Raw genomic sequence first — 21,514 nt, 5'->3', positions numbered from 1 at the left:
CCCGTTTTTATCCATCTCTGGGGATAGCCATTTTGCCATTAGCTGTTGATTGAAAATGACTTCGCAGTTGCTCAGGGCTCAGGTAATGCCCAATCACAGCTCAGCTTGCGATTGTCACAAGACCAAACTTAGAAAACAGAGTTTAGCCGTGATTGGTCGTTAAGTGAGCAACAGTGATGTCATTTTCAGTCGACAGCAAATGGCAAAATGGCCGCCTGCTGTGATGGATAAAATCGGATGGATTTTGCTGCTTAATTCATATTGTAAAAACGCAGTATGAATCAGAATATCGTGTTTACATTAGTGGAGACGCATAGAACACGTTATTGTAAAGAAAGTTTTTTGAGCTGACTTCGTCTTTAAACCAAAGCATATTCAAAAAACAATTATAGATATAATGTTCCGATACACAAAGGAGTACTTAAAATACGGTGCAGTTTCTGATAATGTATTTGCAATAAATGTGTAAATATACTGCAGGTAGGTGTCAAATTATCTGTCTATATAATTGTAAATAGCATTTGCAAATGGTTTTCATATTATGTAAAGCAGGGGTGGGGAACTTTGGTTTTTATTAGGGGCAATTTTAGTCCCACGGAAAATGTTGATGAAAATTGTTTTTATGAAATCATTTTTTCTTGAAATCGTATTATCTATCTGACTGTTTGTTTGCTACAGTTGTGCAAATGCACAGAAATGCATTGAGGAAAATGTGTTGTTTCCGGTGGTGGCAGCTGGCAGGTGTACCTAATGTAATGACCGCTTGGGTGCACAGGTGTACCGGCGCTGTCGCCGCAGCTCCCAGTGCGCCTGCGCCCAGTCGGGGACCGCACAGAGCGGCTATTGTTAGCCAGGCGGGGAACGCGCAGGTTGCCTCTGTTACACACTTGATCCCCGGCTACCTGTTGCTCGGTTGCCGCCGTCCTTCCTCCGCAAAAGTCGCCGTTTCGGAGCGAGTCGTGGCCAGGTGAGCGACGGCAAAGTATCCTCGGAGCAAGGGGAAATAAACTAAGTTGAGCGAGGCGAAAACAAGGAAGTAAAAACGAGATTTCAGCAAGTTCAAATGTTTTAGCGGTTTGACGAGCTAACCGAGACGCACAAAAATGCCGCTGGGCCCGTGGAGGAAGAAAAACAGGTCGACCAAGGAGCACCTGGTGGACAACGAGGAGGTCGGCGGCGGCCACCACGCAGGCGCGGCTGGCTCGCTACTCGCCGGCAGTGGCAACAAGTCGGCGGCGAACGGCGCCGGAGGGCTGCCGCCGCCTCCTGCCAACCTGCGGCCCAAGCTGGTCTTCCACACGCAATTGGCCCACGGCAGCCCCACCGGCAGGATCGAAGGCTTCTCCAACGTCAAGGAGCTGTACGCCAAGATTGCTGACGCCTTTAATATCAGCCCACCCGAAGTAAGAACACTCACTCACTCACTCACTCACTCACAACTCTTCAATCAGGGGCTTCACAAACTGAGGGTCGTGTGCCCCAAATGGCTCCATTTTGTTCACTCAAGTCAAATTGGGTCTGTTGCGTTAGTTAATCAAAAGTCAGAGGTGGCAAAAGTATTCACTCTTTAATTGCAGTAGATACAGAAAGTGTACAAATCCCCGTTGGGAAAAAAACCCATTAAAAATGAGACCAAGATGAAGTATTGACATTCATTCATTTAAAGTATGTGCTTTGACTAGACTCACAAGGTGGAGGTACGAACACTGAATGGTGGCAGTAAATTCAACTAAACTCACTTCACAATAAGCAGCAGTTTGGCAGATGAACATTTAATGAAAAATGAAGTTTCAAGCTGTTTAATGCAACTTCCTGCTGAGGTTTACTGTCAAACTAAACAGAAATTGTGCTTTGCTTATTTTTAACATATACACTACCTTATGAACCGACCTAGCTAACTTAATGCTAACATAAATGGAACACACCATTGACGTGCTACTGGTTAGTAATGATAGTTGCAGTTGTACAACTCTTTTTGTATCGGTGTAAAAATGAGTTTCATAGCTTCGTCTGGTCAGAGTTTGGGTGTGTAACTTTCAGTCTTCCACTACAGTATGTAGCGAGATGTGACAGCTATGGCGTCCAAAACAAAAGCTGGCCCTCTGTCCAGACCCCCCCCCCCCCCCTTTATAGTCTCGTCTTTTCAAAGTGTAAATTCACAGGCGGGTTTTGTGCGTCTCTGCACACTGGCTGGTGAGATGCGAAGCCTAAAAAAAAAAACTTGGCAAAAATCTGTCTGGCGCCTTGCAAATGGAGCCAGACAAGTCAGGTTTTAGCCCATGAGTGCCATCACGTCTGTCTGTAACACTCACGAGGATGTTCCCATCTTTGTCTCGGCTTGCTCCAGTTTATACTTTGGTGGTTAGCCTTGGCCTGTTGAAAATGTTCTTGCGATAGACTCTGATATTGCCATGCAGGCAGATAAATCAAAATACAGCAAGTCCTGTAGGTGTTGGCAGTGTGCTTTTCACATTGTGAACTGTAAAAAAACAAAAACAAATTGCTGACTCTATATGCTCATAAGCGCAGTGCTAAGAACAAAGTCATGTGCATCACCAGTCATTTGTGACCTGGTAACGCAAAGAAATGAGACATAAGTGAATAGTCGAAACTGTGCGTATTACATATGGTGTGTGTGGGTGGGTGTGTTTGTGTATGTAGCTTGCATTTCAAACTGTTCCCAGCAGGCCCACTAGTTGAAATATTCTGATTATTATTGCCATTGTAGAATATGAGTTAACCCAGAGATGGCTAAAAATAGGTGGATTAACTCTTATTCCACAAAGGCAATATTTATCAGAATGCCTTGTTTCAACTAGTGGGCTTGCATAGAACATATTCTTAAAAAAAATATGTTGGGGTTGACTTCCGCTTTAAAGTTTTAACCGCCTGTGGACCGGGAATGCTACACTAAGGACGAAGTCATGTGCTTCAACGATCATTTGCGACTTCAATAATGTAAAAGAGACTGATCTTATAGTCTTATAGTCGTCACTAACTATGCTAGATAGGTGTTGGCCATGCTGAGCGATTTGACCTATAAAAAAAAAAAAAAAAATGTTGTTCACAAAAATCCAATAACATCAAATTATCTGCTAAAATTGGAGACGCTTACAAAGGTTGTGCATCCACTCTTGATACATTAAGTGATGGTCACTGAATATTGCAGTCATGTGTTGGCGTTGGCCATGGCAGGAAGTCCCCGACGTCCGGTTGTGCGGGCACTGCCTCAAATTTGAGCAGATAACCTGTGCCGGGTCATAGGCGTCACACTGCTCCCCAGGGAAGCAGCTCTTCTTTGGGCCTCCTCCCTGCGTAAACATGCGCCCCCTTGATCACACTGGTTCTCATTGGATCGCGCCTGTGTAGCCGGTGAGCATCGCTGTTCACGGAGCAGAGAGAGAATTCAAATGTTACTGTTTATTCTTACGAATGAATCTATAAAACGGGCAACTAAAATGGCAGCCATGACCTATGACACCATCTGGGTCCGCAGTCTAGCTGATGTGGGCAGAAGCCGCGTCCTCCTCGGGGTCAAAGTCTGCGTTTATGCGGGCGGCTGTGGAGTTTGAGGTGTGGCCGCCGTTTGCCTGCCATTACAATGTGTGGCTTGCACAGCCGTGTTTACAGTGATGGACTTTCTAATCCAACAGATTAAGTGCCGCTATCTCATTTGCTCAAGGCCTGTGTGTGTAATTTACCGTATTTATTTGTACAGGCTGTTTTTTTCAGGGTGTCATGCTAAGCCAAGCGAGGTAGAGTCGCCCTCAGAAATGTCCTTTTACTTTTAGGTTTACTGTTTAAGACCGTCGTGTTGTGTTTTGCTGGACACTGAAAAGATGGGTTCATTGTGCGCCGATGTGACGCCGCTCTGTCAATGCTGTGGAACATCACACAATCACAAAGTTTAATTAAGAGGCATCTTATTAGAGGGGAAGCCTTTGTTGGGGGAAATAGGGTGGTGTGTGTTTGAGCAAGGCATTTATTTGTCACGGCCTCTTGATTGGGGTTGTTTGTTTTGGTTGGCGAGAAAGCTCGCTGTTAGTGTACTTATGTGCGCAGGTTATTAATGGGGTGTCGTGCTATGATGAGGTTTAACGATGCGTTCGTCGGGCTCCGATGTGATGCCACTCTGCTATCACTGTGGAACATCACGCATTCACGAGGTTAATGATTGCACCGCCTTGATGCTGATGACTGTGATTTCCTTTTTAGAAGCAGAAACCGCTGACCCCGGCACGCTATGTTCGCCTGTAAAAGCAGCTGGCGAAGGAACATGAGACGAACTTAACCCCGTATTTGCGCTTAAATGTATACATACATACATGCATACTTACATACATAAATAGTCAATAACGCAGTTGTATACGTACTACTAGTTACTTAAAGGGTACTCACCCCCCAACCAGACTCTTGCCCCACCCCTCACTAATATTTGAAAAAGTGGCATTGCCTGGAGGACCAATGGGCTTGCGAAGGGGGAGGGGAATTGGGCGTGGCCTGGCTGTGATTGGCAGCAGCAGTGACAAACCACGACCTAAATAATTTCTAGACTATGACACGCTATGCTAAACAAACTAACCAAATGCTATGCTAATCAATTGCTAACCTGAAAACTGATACAAAGATGTTGGCAAACGCTACTGTTCCAACTCCACGAGACGCTTGTATTCCCCGCGGTGGCAGAGTGACTGTCAAGTGCACTGCTAGTCCAATCAGAGGACAGAAAGCCAAATTCACATGCAGTGCAGTGTTTAACCTGACAGATTTTGCCCCCCCAAAAAGTTGATTTGGGTGTGAGTCGGGCATGTATTTGTCACAGTGTCTTCAATGGATGTTTATGTTCGTAAAGGAGTTTGTAGTTGAAACAGTTAACAATTTAATGTCACTGTGTGAAAGTTGGTGCATATACAGTACATAAAGAGCGGTTTATTTGTCACAGCGTCTTTGATGGGTACTGCTGTTTTTGTTAGCAACATAGTTCAAATGGATCGAGCTCAACAGGTAATTATTAATGTTAGTTAGTGAACAATAGAATATTTGGAGGAGGCATTTACTTCTATTTTGATAAAGTGGATGATTCACCAGGCAACTAATTGGGGAACGGCGACTATTTGAGCAAGTACGACATGCTTATTAATGAACATGATCCTGTTTTTTTCCCCATTTAAAACACTTGCTGAAGAGGCTGGAAAATGCCGCCGGTTCCATGCTCTTTTGTGTCAGGTTCGAGTGCAGGGTGTCGGCCCAGAGAGACGTTCAAGTGCGGCGCGTTTATGTAGCTGCTCTTCAAACACACTGCAGCCAGCGCCTGTAGGCGGAGGCTGTTTTTTTGTGTGTGAGACGGCATGTTCGTGTTGAATCACACTTTATTCCTGGATGCCTTTTTATTCATTTTGAAGCAAAAATGGAGCCAATCAGTCACGTGGAGGACTGAGAACCAGTGATGTTTCTGTTCTCTTACGGATTTTATTTTGGTGGGTTTCGACTTCCTGTTTTTGCTCGGGTTGTTAGTGCTATTATTTTGGTAGCTTTCTACTTCTGCTCCCTTGCTCCCAACTTTTTGTGAACAAAGGATTGGAAGGATTTAGAACTCCTGTAAATGGCATAATGCGTTTGTTTGTACAGTAGATTGCGACGTTAGCTTGTCATGCTAGCTGCTAACGGCCAAACAATGTGACTTGTGGTTGTTCATGTGACCTCTTTTTATGTTTTATAACGCTTCATGGGTGTTGTATTGTTTGTGGTGTAATAGTATCGCAATTATGCTAACGTTATGACAGCAGATAATGTCAAAATCGTGGTTCCGCTGCACACGTGCATGGCTTTCACCCTTGTGCATGTCGGCTGTAGTTAAAACACGTACATTGAGTCCCTCCATCCATGCGGTTCTGGAGGCCGTGGGAGGTGTGAGGAGTCGGAATGGGGAGGTGGAAGCTCGCTCGCGCCAGCCAACAGCGGGGAGGGGAGCGGCGCTGAGAGCCGCCTGGGGCGCGGAGAAGCTGCTTAAAGCTGCTAGCAGCCTTGGTAACGGGCTGGAGGCGGGCACTTGTGTACCTCCTGGTGGAGGCCTGAGAAAGGGGGGGATGGGTGACGGTGCTCTGGGGTTATGGCGAAACAAAGTAGACCCTTACATTCGGCCTCGCTCTTCTCCTCTTGCGGCCCCCTTTATCCATTATCGCCCTCTTCTATTATGGTCTGTTGCCCATGGCAACGCATGTTGGTTAATGCGCGCGTGTGTATGGGTGTGTGCGCGGTGCACGTTGGTACACAGCGAAAACAAGGCCTGATAGGCGCACAGTCAATAAACATGATTCACTCCCTTCTTGCACAAGCTAAGCATTCTGTTTTTTGCTTTTGATTAATCAACATTCAATTCCACGCAATTGATCATTCAACTCATTCAGTACCAGACTTTTTCATTTTCATTTGTCATTGTGTAATGACGTATGAATACGTCATTGCGATAGAATGAGTTAATCAAACATTTCATCTGTGCGGCCCGGTCCAAAGTGGCCCACGGACCAGTAACCGAGGCAGGAAAAAAATTCTTCGAACATTTTTTTGAATTGAGGTACTCGAATTACTCGAGGACTCAGTTCATGCTTTCACTTGACATCGGGCTGCGCATTATGGACCAAAATTCTTAGCATGGTATGAATTGCATCTCTTCGCGATAATGGTACAATGATATAAAATTGAGGTGACAAAAATAATTTTAATTTAGTAATAATTTGATAAATCATGTGTGCATAGGTTAATTATAAAGTCCATTCAAGAAGCTAAATTGATCAAATGAATAATGATACAACAAATATGAAAAAGGAAAACCTTTTTTGTGCCAATTTCAAGTCAGAATTAAAAGTTAGTACTCGCTGTTGCTAATTAGTGCAAACAAAAACCAAACCGAACCTTGATATGCTCACTGAGCTGACGTCTCATGAGATTGAGATCCCCTCCATGAAGCTTTGGTATTGGCTCGCAGAGGCGTACCTAAAAGTTGGACGTAATGTTGTTGTGTCCTCTGAGTGGAGATAAAAAACAGCTCAAATTAGTGTAGTGTGTACGGGAGTGCAACCGACTAACGGCGGCAATTGGACCACTAGCTGGGTGTCAATCTGTTTAAAGTGCTGCGAAATCAGCTTAGTGCTTCTGCTGATCACACTGATGAGCCCTGTAAAGTGTGAAGGTCATCTGCCTTTTTTTATTTTCTACACACACTGATGACACTCAGGGCTGTCAGTGATTAACATGCCTTCTGGATGATCCAAACTGACTGGATTGTCTAATTATTGTTTTGTTTTTTTGTTTTGTTTTTTATCACACAGATCCTCTTCTGCACCCTCAACACACACAAGATCGACATGGACAAGTTGCTGGGCGGCCAGATCGGCCTGGAGGACTTCATCTTCGCCCACGTGCGGGGCATCAAGAAGGAAGTGGAGGTGTTGAAGTCGGAGGACGCGTTGGGCCTCACCATCACTGACAACGGCGCGGGCTTCGCTTTCATCAAGGTAAACCTGCGCTTGCGAGTCTCCGCCCCGGTCCGGAGGTCTGTTGTAGTACCAGCACTGGCCTGTGAGAGGCAGCACGGTACCGCAGTGCATCCAGACTGCCAAAAATACAAAGAGTAGAGATAGGAAATGGTCTAAATCAGGGGTCACCAATGTTGTGCCGGCTGGCACCAGGTAGCACCGAAGGACCGTATGAATTGCCCGATAAACGATGACTGAACACGAATACATTTCAGTGAGCATCAATGATACTTTTTGCGGTTCAGCCCAGTCATAATCCCCTGCAAATAATATAGGTGAGTTTTTCCAGTGCATCCATCCATCCATTATCTGTACCGCTTCTCCTCACAAGGGTCGCGGGGCGTGCTGGAGCCTATCCCAGCTGTCTTTGGGCAGTAGGCGGGGGACACCCTGAACTGGTTGCCAGCCAATCGCAGGGCGTTTTTCCAGTGCATAATGGATAATACATTTAAGAAAATAATAAAATCAGCAAATAGGTGAGTTCCGAATGGTGAATATGCGGTGTTTCATATGTACTCTTGAACTTTTTATTGTGCAGGAGAGCTCTAATTTAATGCAATAATGAACATTTCAATTACACTGCGAATAACATGAAGTTGAAATGATAATATATAAATGAAGTTAAATTAAACAAATAAACTTTCAAATAAATTGACAATTAAATGCAATTAATCAAATTGATTTAAAAAGTATACAGTGGTTAATGTATTTCAGCATTTTGCAAATGTTACTTAAGCAGTAAGACGTGTACCTACGTTCGTACATTCACCTAATCGATATGATTCTTTGCGATCCTGTTGCTTTGACACCACAGCAGCTCTTTTGTTAGCACTCTGCCAAGGAGAAGGATTAACTATTACATTTGCTCTCTCGAGGGTGGTTGTGGGGAATTTTGTTTACAATTTGGTGCCGGTCCAAATTGGCATGGTTTGGCCTTGGCCGAGGTCCGGTGTAGTTTTATGTTGCCACTGTGTAATGAGCTTACATGGTCTCAGTGTCTCAGACACACACACACACACACACACACACACCAACACGCTAACACGCACACGCACTCCCACACGCATGCACACGAACACGCACATTTGCTCACATTTGCCACCGTGTGATACTGAAGCAGTACTGCATGCCCACAATGCAAGCTAATACGGTCCTGAAAAAGCGACTACGGTATTTACTTTGTACTTTTTTTTTTAAAGCAGGGAAAGTATTCGAGACAGATGGCTGAGCACTTGATAGTAAAGAGGGAATTAGATGGATTTAACGATGACAAAGTAGGTCAGGCGATATTTAGCAGGAGCGTTATGGACAAAAATATTGGGACACCTGACCATTCCACACATACCAGGGGAGTCCAGTCTTTTCCCGATGAGGGCTTAAAGAGCGATAAAAGGATTGTGGGACCCGGACCCGCCTTTAGGTTGGGGATGGCCACTCGTGGTCCAGGTTCGCACTAGAACTGGCTCTGCCTCGATTAGAAAGCAATACCTTCACAACCAAAACATGTCAAACCGACCAGATTTTACACTACCCTTCTGTACTGCACCGTGCGAGTAGCGAATTTCTCAACATCAAGCGGCATTTTAGCCGATCGGCAGAAATTCATCAGAAGAGGCCAACTGCTTCGTGCTTCCGCTGTTTTTATTGCCACTCTCTGTTGAAATTTACTGTCAAACTAACAGCGCACTATGCTTTCTATTTTCAAGCAACTTCGACAAACGTGCTAATGCTAACACATGTAAAACGCAATAGACGGGCTAACGAAACTAGCATTGATTGCGGCAAGCCATGACACGATCCGCGCAGCTTACTGAGTCGTTTAGTTGTGTTAATAGCCTACGCTCTCGAACAGTGTTTGCTGCTACACGATGAATGCATTAAATCTTGATGCACCAACATTCCCTCTAATTGCATTAGTGCTGTACTCATGAGCGCTTTTCATGCGTGTGTCGGTGGCAGCGCATCAAAGAGGGCAGCGTGGTGGACAAGGTGAAGGTGATCTGCGTGGGCGACCACATCGAGCGCATCAACGGCCGCAACATCGTGGGCACGCGCCACTACGAGGTGGCCCGCATGCTCAAGGAGCTGCCGAGGAACGAGACCTTCACCCTCAAGCTGGTGGAGCCAATGAAGGCCTTTGGTGAGTGACACGCGCACGCACACATGCAATAAAGGGGACCCGAGGGGGCACAACAGATCTGTCTTAAATTGGCTAGCTATTTTTATTTCAGCGTAGATGTGCAGGTGTGTAACTCGAGCCAGTTGTGCTTTGCAATGGGCACATTGCACTTTAGCTTCTTTTATGTGTGAAATGCCCAAGCTTTGGATGTTATAAATAAATCAGATGTTATTTTAATACAGATTAATGTATTGCTTGTGTTTGATGAAAGAAAATACATTAAAAAAAATAATCGCCTTTTAAATCGCAATATTGTGGGGAAAAAAAAAACACAATTAGATTATTTGTCAAAGTCGTTGAGCCGTATCGTATATGAAACTCTGTGTTTCCTTCTTAGCAACTTCCTCAACAGCGAGCAGCAACAAATCGAGTGATGTTTTTTTTGGTGATGTAGGAAACTTGTGGAGACTCTGAGAGATGTTCACCCCACTGCGTCCGGACCTAATTTAATCATATTCACCCCCATGGCAATACTCGATGAGATAAAATCTCATTTCTTTGTTCACCGGCAGAAATGTTGGAGCCGAGGTCCAAGGGCGCCAAGCCCAGCAGTGACAACAAAATCGGCAACGGCAAGGGAACGCTTCGACTTCGCTCCAAGGGCCCGGCGACAGTAGAGGACGAGGCAAGTGCTTGAGCTAATCGATATTAAAAAAAAAAAAAAAAGATTGATAAAGAACATATTAAACACTCGAGTTGTGTTTGCATTGTCCAGCCGACAGAGTTCGAAGAGAAAGCGGTGAAGAAGGTGGATGACCTGCTGGAGAGCTACATGGGCATCAGAGACACAGAACTAGGTGAGTGTTCACCATCCACCTCACACGACAAGACACAACGTTGGCTACACCTGATCACATTCAATGGAATTCACTCTGCCAAACGGAACAGCAATAGCTTAGTTTTGCAGTACACAAGGTAAATATGTTTTTTTTTTTTAGTACCAGACTTACAGAGCCACATGCAGTCTGTGCGTCTGCACGCTGCAGTTCAGCGATCAGTGGTTGGCGCCTTTGTCCCCAAAACGTGTTTTTCAGTGAGACAAAGAAAGAAGCTTTCACGCAAGTTAAGAAAAATGAGGCACAGGCTGAGATGCAGAAACAATTTGTACAGATTTTGATACACGGCCGACAGTCAGAGAGGGAGGGGGAAGGCCGAATGGCATCGTCCAAAAAGCCACATGAACTGGACTCTGGTGCATGAAAATGTCATCGGGGTATCCCTAATATTTATCAACGTACAATACATTGTCACTATATGTTCTATAGCAGTGGTTCTCAAACTTTTTACACCAAATACTCTCTCCAAACAACACTGTGACCAACATTAAAATAAAGTAGCATCGATGGCCCAAACGTTGATCGGAAACTTTCATTTTCAGTGTAAGCTCATAGTAAGACACTGTCACAATAAAGGCACAGCTTGAACATGATACTGTGGTAAAATAGAGAGGAAAAAGAAGACTAAAATAATCATTTAATTAAAATGTATTGCACATAGGTTCAATAAAAAAATGAGATTCATAAATCATTGAATAATCAAAAAAATAGTTCTAAAAGATTGTACTTCAAAGTGAAATCGAGCTGAAGATTTTCAATGTGAATGAATGTCCATCCAGCGGCCACCATGGTGGAGGTGGGCCGCGACAAGAAGAACCCCGACGAGTTCGCCATGGCGCTGGACGAGACCCTCGGCGATTTCGCCTTCCCGGACGAGTTTGTCTTCGACGTGTGGGGGGCCATCGGGGATGCCAAGCAGGGAAGGTTCTAGGTTGACTCCCGCCCTGCAGCCACCCTCCGGAAACGCGCACGCACACGCACACGCACAAGCACAAGCAAGTCTTGTGGTCACTTGGTGATGCTTTGGCGAAGTGCACCGGGACACTTCTCCTGCCTGAACGCTTAACGTGATAGCCGCGTCATTTTTAATACCACTTTTTTTTTTTAGTTTTTTTTTTTTTTTTTAAATATATACATATAGTGTGATCATGCTGATTTGTCAACTGTAATTTTAGCAACCGTTTATTTCCGTTTGGTTGGTTTCAAGGGGACATATTACGTTTTGTGGACTTTTGAATCGCCTGCAAACAAACAGCTGGGTGATCAAGCGTGAACTCAAGCAACCTAGTAAATATTTTGTCAGCTTTCTGGTTTCCAAATTGATTCAATTCAGTTTCCGTAATTTATGCAACCCTGCCCTTTGACTGACTCTATGCCCATGACTCTGTGGCTAGACTGCGTGAAACTCTGCCATTTTTAAGCGATAATGTCAAAGCCAATTGCTGGAGTGTTTTTGGAAGCACAGATTAGCCAAAAGAGGTCATTCGGCCGCCAGTGCTGCCTCTGCTACTGAAGATACAAACCAGACGTTCCTGTCTTTAATGACTACTCACTTTTTTTTTCCACTTTTCCACAAAGACAAGCCCCGTTATCATGGTAACAACGTGGGAGCAGGGTAAGCACAGGACAATCCCCTCAAAAACAGGCTGATTTCATCCAGGTGAAAAGTGTGCGGTTATTTTTTCCATCTTTTTGACAAAACCTTTTATTAGCACAGAAATGTTTTAGATTGTGAAATTGGGAAAAAAAATGATTAATGTGTCTCATTTTAAATATGTGACAATGTCCAACAACGTCTTGTGTGGTCAATTTGTTTTGACACAGAAATGAAAGGCGCCTGTGATGAGCGATCAAAAGCCTCCTGTCATGTACGTGTAGTTTAGCCCCAAATATTTCTTTACCTGGACACGTTTTGAGCTAAAGTAAATTGTTTTTATGGGCTTTATTTAATTTTTTTACTGGACATGACACAGTGGGAAAAGACTGATCCAGCATTGTAATCGTCACCAAATGAAATTCAGAGGATGTTTTGCATTTTCTGACGGCCATTTAAATAAATGCAGACATATGATATTTATTTCTAAACTTGTCTTTTCGCTGGAGCAGTTTAATCCAATACAAAGAGAGAGAGAGAGGCTAACGGATGGACTCATTTGGAACATGTAACTTTTTTTTTTTTTTATTAAAAGAAAAACAACGAAACCAGCAAATATTTTATATACTGTACGTCACTTCCAACAAACGATCATACAACTAACTCAAAATTTATGAATCACAAGAGCTGCATCATAGAAAATGTATTTTTTCTGCCGTCACAACACGAAGGGAATCACCACTGTTGGACAATAAAATTGTATTTTCAAAATTTCGGCTGTATATTTGACTCACGACACAATTAGCACACACAGAACGTTCCCTTACAACAAACCTTTTATTTGTATACTGGGTATAAAATGAGAGGGGGATAACAAGAGAAAAAAATGTGCAAACTAAATTCACATGTTGGCGAGAACCGTCTTTGGAAGCATGAGGTGTTTTCAAAGTTAGCGAGTACAAGTAGTCGTGGCATTTAGGGTTTTTGCATGTCTTCTAAAATATATTTACCCAACATATACTGTGCATTCATGCTAAAGATTAAATTCACAGCAACAAATGTGATTATGTGCCGACTTCATGAAAGTTTTAAAAAAAGCTTACATTAGTAAAATTGGCGACCTAAGAAAAATTGACCGCCGACCCGTTTTCGGGCCTCAGTGTGGGAACCCCTGGAAAGTTGTGCATCAATTTGGCACTTGATTGACTTCACATCCATGACAGTACAGGATACATTTATGTGACAAGTAGTGTTGATTACAATTTGGGCGTCGGTATGAGGCGACGTAGCCCTTGCCGCCCGGAGGCGCGCCTCCTCACAGCTCATCTCCGCTGTGGCTGCTCATGAAGGCGTCGCCCGTCAGCTTCTCCTGTGCCTCCTTCATCCCCGACACCACTTCGAACACAAAATGAGAAATTATTAGGTAACAGTGAGGCTCATTTACAGAGTAACTCCCCTCGAGAGACAGTCTGGTGGCCGGACGACACTGTGTGAAACACTATCATGCAGAAATGGGTGCAACGCCCCCGCTATCATGTCAAAGGCAACAGGTAAGCAGAGCTGCATTGAGTTATCCAATATGATGGACACCTAGCAATCACCGCGGCAACAGCAACCCAAATTGTATGTTGGTCAGAAGGCATCGCAGTCCTACGCTCATGCAATAAGTCACAAAGTAAATTTTTCTCCAAAAGCCATGAAAATCTGTGACTGAGGTGCGAGCCTTGAAGAGCGCTACCAGTTCTCTACAGTAACAAGTAAATGTGACATGAAGAGTAAGCATTACAAATCTGTGGACCGAGTAAAGATCCTTGTGGAACACTGCCAACTTGAGTAAACGGTCCCAGACTTGACACCAAGTAAGTTGTGAAGAAATTTGGACAAGATTGTTATTTCAGTGCTTGTGACACTTTGTATGGTGGTGTGCCATGACATCCTTCTACTGTAAAACATGTGCCTCAAAGGGTGGGAAACACCGCAGTATGCTGTAAATCGAAGCTTGGGCATCGGCCAAATTAACTTCTATCAATACCTTGTTCTGCGGTGCTGTAAAAGTACTTGTAGTTTCGATTCCCGATTTTGTTGGTGATTTCTGGGTGGACTTTGCCACTGGGATCTGCAAGAATATTGAATCCTTATTTACTGATCAATTGCCAATGAACACAGCAGGAACATTATGGGCGGCATTGGAGTACCGAGGAAAAGGATGCGGGGTATGTAGCCTCCATCGGGACTGAAGGCCGTGTCCTTCGGCTCCTCGTCATCCTTTGGGCAACAAAAGACACCAGCTTGAGATCGATGACAGGTTCACACCCGTGGAATATTTACTGATGGGTTCCTTACCTCCAGGTTGACCATCACAAAGTTGTGGGCGAGTTCTGAGATCTCCTTGGATCCTGCAAATTTAGGCTTAAATGCTGGAATGAGCCAAAATGAAACGGTTAGCCTATCGTAGCATCGCCCGTGTGCTGCATCTGTCTTTTACTGTTTACCTTTGCAGGCTCCACACCAAGTCTTGTGGATGATGACCATGAGGGGCAGACCGCTGGAAACACATAAATGCACCACAATATCAAACTCGGTCGCCCATAGAGAATAATGGACATGAAACTGTTTTTAAACACATTTTAAATGTATCTATGTGACGTGCAACTGTAAGGGGGAAAAGCGCTGTGCCTGCCTGGCCATCAATCGTGAAATTAAACAACCAAGTAAATCCTATGTGCATGGCTGTGTGCAATGTGACATGGCTGTTGTGATTAACCCTTTGTAGATTTTGACGCTAAACAGAGTGCTTTTATTGTTGACAAAAAAGATAAAGCCAAGCCAACTCGCCTGGCTGCCGCCTCGTTCTTGCCATCTTCAAGCGTCCTCCAGTGGATGTTGTCCCCAAAACCTACAAACGTGAGAGTCATTTAAAGGCGGTCGCTTTCACGCAATTCGACTCCGGGTCGGTGTACCATTATCCAGCACAGGTTAAAAATGGGGGGCTCGGCAAGGGCATTCGTAAAACTGTGACAAACAAATCATAAGTGACTCGCTGTGGCGAGTCTGGCGACCCCTGCGGGACAAGCCGAAAGTCATAATAACAACAATATACAAAAGACAAGCAAACAGAAGAGTGTGACTTCAATTTGACATCACAAGTAACTGAGAGCATTGTTCCCAGTTTCATTATAGCGTTTATGAATTCTGTTCACAAATATGACAACATATGGTTTGCATTCGCTTGTTATGACAAGTCCAGAAATAAAATGGATGGTTATGTGATGTGTCCTTTGGGAAACATGTAAAACCTGTATTATGGAACGTGAAATATTTAGACAGATACCATATATCATAAAGTTCGATCTCTGTCATACACAAACACGCCACAAAGTAAACACGGAAATGATTCGCGTTAAATTTGCAAAATACTCCATTCATTTTGATGGTAATGTGAAATTTCTGTAATGTAAAAAAAAAAGAATCAGTCGCCAGGATATCTTGAAGAAGTTCGATATTTTCACATTGTAATTTTAAGAATATGTCGAGAAAGGGGATGGAGGAAGATAACGTACAAGTGGCGGACAGGCTAATGAACAGGCTCAACGTCAACTTAAACACTCACCTTTGCCGCTCGATGCTTCGACGACATGTTGAAAACATGACAAAGACACCAAAGCGTACAAAGCTGTAAACAAAATGCTGTGAAATAAAAAAGACGGCATCTCGTTTTTTCTCCCGGACTGGCCTTGATCGACAAGCAAGTAACTACTGTGGCGGCGTGCGTAAACCAGGATGTCCAACCCTTTAGTTTCACTGTAAAAGCATGAACCGGATTTCCGTCGCTCATTGTGATTTAATTAACCTTTGAATAAATATATATGTAATATCCAAATCCGACATAATTATTAAATGTTTAATATGTGAACATTATAAAGACAACTAAGGCAAAAATCTTTTTTTAGGTAACTTTTATTTGCTCAGGCTGCGGTCACGTGACTTTTACTCGACCGCGTGTTCCGGTGCGCTGCTCCACGTGGTAAAGTTACACAACGAAATGCCGGCGCTACACAAGAAGTGAACATAAGGTCTATTTTTACGACGCGCGAATCAATAAAAACGAGCCAGTTGCGGGTTTTCACACTTTCGGTCCGATTAAGAGACAGTGTTAAACTTGGTTGTTGTTTTGTATGTGCATTTTCAAGTCATAAACGACGGTTAAAAACATTGCCGACGCTTATTTCGAAAGCACAAGCGGAAGTGTGGTGCTATTCCTTGGCGTCAACGAACAGCGTTGCTTTCTGCTAGCCTCACGAGTAGCAACAGCGGCGGTAGCATCTTAACACCAAGTGATTCGTCTTTTTTCAAAGGTAACACCGTCAAATTGTATAGTTTTCAATTCGACCTCACGTCGTTGTGGAGTTCAAATGACCAAAATCGCGTCGTTTTATGGCGAGCTTGTCATGTCTCGTAGGTAGCCGCGCGCTAGGCTATTATTAGCCCCTGTAGCCTTCGAACAATGTGTACAACAAATATGTAGCACCTGCTTAATAATGTCACAATTACAACCTCGCCGAACAAAGTGTAAAGTTAATTAAAATGCCATTGTTTTAAAACGATCGACGGCGCGGCGCATTGTTGTTTTTGTGTTTGGAGGGTATTCTTAAACAACACGTTGGCTTATTAATGAGTCCATGTCCATTTTGTGTTCTCGGGAAGGTGGTTAATGTTACTCATTTTTTCCTTCCCACACAGAAAATTACTATGAATCAAGAGAAGCTCGCCAAACTCCAGGCACAAGTGCGGATAGGTGGAAAGGTATGCTCAATTGTTACTAATTTTGTGTTTGTCGTATAGTTTAGACGTCAGGTTTGATGAAACGCAACTTGGAACTGTTGTTTTGGAATCGGGGTGGCCATTTTACACAAAATCTTGCTTAATAGTACTGTAATGTGGGTTGTATGTCTCTTAGGCTTTTTAATATCAGTTTCTTTGACGTTTTATTTTAGATTCACATGTGGGCCTGCATTAAATGCTCTATGTGTGGCCCACGAGACATAGGTTTCCTACCGCTGGTTGTGAACCTCCTGACATCAGCGTTCCCTTTATGGCTGGATGGGGAGAGAGAGATTGAGTTCCGGGCCTCCAGCTGTTGGCCTCGATGCAACCCCTTGACTATTTGCTTTACGCTCTGATAAACGCATGTTTTGAAGTTGAACACAATCAAATAACACTTACAACACCATCAAGTTAGCATGGCAGTTGTAACTGGAGTTTTCCCGTTGTGCTGATTTGAATTTATGGAAAATGTTGCGGACTTGTACTTTCGTGGTCTTTGTGATGTGAAATTTAAAGCCAGATCTTGTGAAGTAGCACTGTGTAACTAATACACTAATACATTGAGATATGGTGACACAGTGTCTAAAGCGGGGTACAGAGAGGCCTGTAGGAGGAGGTTTGGTACAAAGTCCGGTTGTGAATAATATCACACCACACCCCCATTCCCAAAATGATTTTAATTGCCTAGTGTGGTGCCTCGCGAGTGACAGAACTGAGTTGTCACTTGACCATTTTTTCAGGTTTTGTTTTGTCTTGAGTTACGAGCAAAAAAATTAGTTAAAAGCTGCAGTCAAGCAGATTGTGAACAATTCTTCAAAAAGAGTGCATCCCTCAAGCTCTCAAATGCCATTCCCAGCTAATGTTGGGAATTTATGGAAGTCCAGCAACACAAGTAGACAAAATAACAATACTCAAAGCCATATGTTCTTGAATGTCACAACCAGGGACGGGGTGGCCATTGGGAATTTATTTCCGGGCCGGTCCTGGCCATTGCCGCCGCTAGCTGCGTCTCCGACTAAAGATTAGGCACATGGCGGCCCTGACTATTTGTGTGCTCTTTTTGTAATGCCCCGAGATGCCACTAGATGGTGCCAAAGCCTGTCTATTAAGTTATTAATTGCTGTCAAGTATTGTTGAAGTGACTTCTTGACTGAGTGGCTATGGTCTTTGTATGTCAAGGAGCATCTTAGTTTAGTCTGGGTTTTCAATGAAAGAGTCTTTGTCTCATGCACAAGGATTTGCCGTTGTTAGTATTGAACAAATGTCACATATACGATCTCAGCCCCACCTTTTCCAGAGCAGATTATGGTTGAAAAAAAAAAAAAAAATCCACCATGGGATCAGAGTTCAGGATAATCTTGAGACGGCCAACAAAGGAGCCTTTGCAGACTTTTGTCTGAAGGGAGGACAAATGCTCAACTTTGTCCCGATGTATGTGCGTAACTCATTAAAGTTCTGTTCTTTCCTCAGGGAACGGCTCGCAGGAAGAAAAAGGTGGTCCACAAAACGGCCACGGCCGATGACAAAAAGCTCCAAGGCTCTCTAAAGAAGCTCTCCGTTAACAACATTGCCGGCATCGAGGAGGTGAATTCGGCATCTGAAACATTTGATCTTTTACGCGACGGCATCCTTGACACCGGCATCCTTGACACCGGCATCACCGCGGTGGCATTCGGGTCCTCTCGGGGGCCAACGATTGTTATCCATTTGCGAAGGTATCGAATTGTGCAAACGTGCTTGTGTCCCACAGGTGAACATGATCAAAGACGACGGCACGGTGATCCACTTCAACAACCCCAAGGTCCAGGCGTCGCTGTCGGCCAACACCTTCGCCATCACGGGCCACGCCGAGACCAAGCAGCTGACCGAGATGCTGCCCGGCATCCTCAGCCAGCTGGGCGCCGACAGCCTCAGCAGCCTGCGCAAGCTGGCCGAGCAGTTCCCGCGGCAAAGTGTGTAGAAACAAGCGCACGCACATGATGCAGCTACACACAAACAGTCATGCCAGAAATATTCTGGATGAAATATGAGCCACAACTGACATAAAACATCCCAGAATACATTCCTCCATTTTCTTCCCACAGGAATGAATGAAAATAGACGTAACACTGGTCAATATTTTTTTACTACTATTTATTTAATCAGGAATGCAAGTCAGCTTTTCTCAGATTTTTTTTTTTTTTTTTGTGCTGACTCTGAATCTGCCCTAGTTTTTTTCTCTAGTGTATCAGGATTTCAAATAATCACATATGTAATATTTATGTATTAAGGGTTAGGGTCAGCAACAGGTGGATTTTTTTTTTCTGAAACACCGTAGCGCTACATTACAACACTTGGTAAAATTTGTATTGCGCAAGCTTTTATCGGTCAAACTTAAAACCCCCAAAATATCATGAAGACTTGATGTTTCGCAGGGGAAAAAAAGCGAAAACATTTCTGAAAGCGGTGTCAAAAATACGTTGAGGGACTGATAAGGGTATGCCTGGTTAAAATTTGCTGGTTTGTCGACTCCACGTGATGAATTCTTTGAGTTGTGAGCCAAAATGGCGAGAGTTGCACGTGAGCTTCGGCTAAAACGCTGCTTGAGTGAAATTGGGAAAAATTGGGCAATTATGGAATTGTAATGCCCTCGCATGTGGGCAAGGAGAGCTATTGGCATGGTCTGCTTGTGCCACAACAAAATGTTCATTCATGCTTGGATAGAATGTCTTTTGCATTTAATTAGCCTCAATTGCCAAGATTCCAGTGGAGCAGTTCCACTTTGGAATACAATATTTGCAAAATCCAATCTTAACTTCCCTTTGAAATTTTAGGACCCTTTGCAACCGTAGTAAATAGCAGTTTCTTTTTCAATCAGTCAATCAAAGTCGATAAAAAATGATTAAATCAATAATTCGATTTTTCTCTAAATAAAAATCTGGATTTAATCCAATCGCCCAGCCCTGCTTTGTATTCCTGATTGGTCAGACAAAAAGAGGAGCCACTATTTATTTGAAGAAATCCAATCGATGATGATGTGTGACGTCTGGTCTGTGTTGCAGCGATGGACATGAAAGCCGTGAAGGAGGAAATCGCAGAGGACGACGACGACGCCGTGCCGGGTAAGCTTCCGTCCCCGGAGACTCTTGAGCGTGTCTTTGAATCGCTTCTGAGCAAGAACGCTTTTTGCTTTTTTTTTTTGTTTTGTTTTGTTTGGCAGATCTCGTGGAGAACTTTGATGAAGCCTCAAAGAACGAAGCCAACTGATCCCTCGCTCGCCGCCGCCGCCAACCGTTTTCTTTTTTTAATCTGTCGCTCGCTCGCGCAGAGGCTTTCCTCATGCGGGGAGGCGGTTGTTCAAGGTGCAGTGCATCCTCATCATTTAAAAAAAAAAAAAAAGATCTTTACATAACACCCTTTGATTGTGGACGCCCCAGTCAGCACCCAAAGGACTCAAACGGCTTTAAATCAGCGCTTTCTACGTGGCTCATATTTAAGAGATGCTTTATGAAAGGATGACAATAAAGAATTCATTTTACATATAGTGGCTGGAAATGATTTAATAAAACTTTTTTTTTTTTTTGGAATATTCCTGTTTTCTGCTTTTTATTTCCCAGGGTGAAGCAGCAAACGAAATCAGTAGACTACTTCCTCCAACTCATGTTTTATTGATCTCTACTCTTCCAAGTGTGAAAATAGGTTTACCCCTGTAGAATAAAACTACCAGCAGAACTTTAATTACAGACAATATTTTCAATTACAATTCAGCATTCACTGTCATATTTTAGAGGGCTCAGTGACAAATCATGTCTCAGCGTCAGAAAACGGGTTGCTGTGATTGGTCGTTACCTGAGCCATGAGCAACTGTGATGTCATTTTCAGTTGACAGAAGTGACAAAATGGCCACCCCCTGAGATGGCTAAAAACGTCTGGATATTACTGCTTAACTCATATTCCACAAATGCAATATTAATCTGAATGCCGTGTTTCGACTAGTGAACTTGCATAGAACACATATAGAACAAATTTGGGGGATGACTTCCTCATTAAGTTAACCACGGTATAAGAAAAGAAATACAGTAAACCCACATAAAAGCTCTTAGCTGTACCGATATTATGTTAACACTTAATTGTCATGCACACTTAAACATAAGTAACATTGTAAAATACTGCAAAAAAAACCCCACTTGTGGCTCCAAACAGACGTGTAATGAGGATGAAGCGATTAAAAAAAGTAATACATTTGTTTAGAGGTGTTCATTTCTTTAGAGTCTCACGAGATTTCTCACATTTGACAAATTGATTAAATGAACCAAATCCTGAATAAAGTGGCATTTTATTGTTTATATTTTAAAATAATCTGATATTTGTCCATTTCACAGACACGACTGGTAACCTTGTACAGTAGCTGTTGCAATGACATGCCAGGATTGGGGGAATCTCCCCAATGGGGCCCCTACGAGCAGGCAACTTTAGTTCAATAAATGTACAGTGTTATGCGTTTTTGTATTTGTTCCATGCCCTGCTCATAACTCAAAACAGTTGCATGTTAAATTGTTGTTCCCCA

General features: G+C 43.5%; 3 protein-coding genes across 6 annotated transcripts; 2 read left to right on the top strand and 1 right to left on the bottom strand.

Moving 5' to 3' along the window:
* Window positions 1-793: 793 nt before the first annotated feature.
* On the top strand, window positions 794-12,915 carry gipc2 (GIPC PDZ domain containing family, member 2). Its single transcript, XM_086042794.1, has 6 exons — window positions 794-1,403; window positions 7,329-7,514; window positions 9,495-9,675; window positions 10,227-10,339; window positions 10,430-10,511; window positions 11,330-12,915. Exons 1-6 carry the CDS (start codon window positions 1,104-1,106, stop codon window positions 11,479-11,481), a joined length of 1,014 nt encoding a protein of 337 aa, XP_085898920.1. The 5' UTR covers window positions 794-1,103; the 3' UTR covers window positions 11,482-12,915.
* Window positions 12,916-12,962: 47 nt separating this feature from the next.
* txndc12 (thioredoxin domain containing 12 (endoplasmic reticulum)) lies at window positions 12,963-15,929 on the bottom strand. The gene is made up of 7 exons (XM_086042795.1): window positions 15,755-15,929; window positions 14,980-15,040; window positions 14,637-14,689; window positions 14,488-14,561; window positions 14,340-14,409; window positions 14,177-14,260; window positions 12,963-13,539 (listed from the first exon to the last, which is right to left on the bottom strand). Exons 1-7 carry the CDS (start codon window positions 15,852-15,854, stop codon window positions 13,460-13,462), a joined length of 522 nt encoding a protein of 173 aa, XP_085898921.1. The 5' UTR covers window positions 15,855-15,929; the 3' UTR covers window positions 12,963-13,459.
* A 195-nt stretch (window positions 15,930-16,124) lies between these two features.
* LOC147141203 (transcription factor BTF3 homolog 4-like) lies at window positions 16,125-20,487 on the top strand. 4 transcript variants are annotated; one of them, XM_086042799.1, is made up of 6 exons: window positions 16,125-16,168; window positions 16,885-16,947; window positions 18,439-18,552; window positions 18,719-18,920; window positions 20,010-20,069; window positions 20,168-20,487. In XM_086042799.1, the coding sequence occupies exons 2-6, from the start codon at window positions 16,894-16,896 to the stop codon at window positions 20,212-20,214; spliced, it is 477 nt and encodes a 158-aa protein (XP_085898925.1). In that variant the 5' UTR covers window positions 16,125-16,168; window positions 16,885-16,893; the 3' UTR covers window positions 20,215-20,487. The 4 variants fall into 4 exon arrangements, with proteins under 4 accessions (XP_085898925.1, XP_085898924.1, XP_085898923.1 ...); XM_086042798.1 differs by having other exon boundaries at window positions 16,127-16,217; XM_086042797.1 differs by lacking the exon at window positions 16,125-16,168 and adding an exon at window positions 16,224-16,499.
* The last annotated feature ends 1,027 nt before the right edge of the window (window positions 20,488-21,514 follow it).

This window comes from Filicampus tigris, chromosome 10 (genome assembly GCF_054856515.1).
Source record: "Filicampus tigris isolate MCC_2025a chromosome 10, RoL_Ftig_1.0, whole genome shotgun sequence".
Taxonomy (NCBI): Eukaryota; Metazoa; Chordata; class Actinopteri; order Syngnathiformes; family Syngnathidae; genus Filicampus; species Filicampus tigris.
Note: the sequence above shows the minus strand (reverse complement) of the source record. Positions and strands in the feature narration are given on the sequence as shown.

Bases quoted from the DNA above. Each gene is read 5' to 3' on its own strand.
- gipc2 (XM_086042794.1), top strand. From the start codon at position 1,104: ATGCCGCTGGGCCCGTGGAGGAAGAAAAACAGGTCGACCAAGGAGCAC. The intron at 1,404-7,328 runs GTAAGAACACTC...TTTATCACACAG, and splicing joins TTAATATCAGCCCACCCGAA to ATCCTCTTCTGCACCCTCAA. The intron at 10,512-11,329 runs GTGAGTGTTCAC...ATGTCCATCCAG, and splicing joins CATCAGAGACACAGAACTAG to CGGCCACCATGGTGGAGGTG.
- txndc12 (XM_086042795.1), bottom strand. From the start codon at position 15,854: ATGCCGTCTTTTTTATTTCACAGCATTTTGTTTACAGCTTTGTACGCT. The intron at 15,041-15,754 runs GTGAGTGTTTAA...TCACGTTTGTAG, and splicing joins CGAAGCATCGAGCGGCAAAG to GTTTTGGGGACAACATCCAC. The intron at 14,690-14,979 runs GCGAGTTGGCTT...ATGTGTTTCCAG, and splicing joins AAGAACGAGGCGGCAGCCAG to CGGTCTGCCCCTCATGGTCA.
- LOC147141203 (XM_086042796.1), top strand. From the start codon at position 16,579: ATGGCGAGCTTGTCATGTCTC. The intron at 18,553-18,718 runs GTGAATTCGGCA...TGTGTCCCACAG, and splicing joins ACATTGCCGGCATCGAGGAG to GTGAACATGATCAAAGACGA. The intron at 20,070-20,167 runs GTAAGCTTCCGT...TTTGTTTGGCAG, and splicing joins CGACGACGACGCCGTGCCGG to ATCTCGTGGAGAACTTTGAT.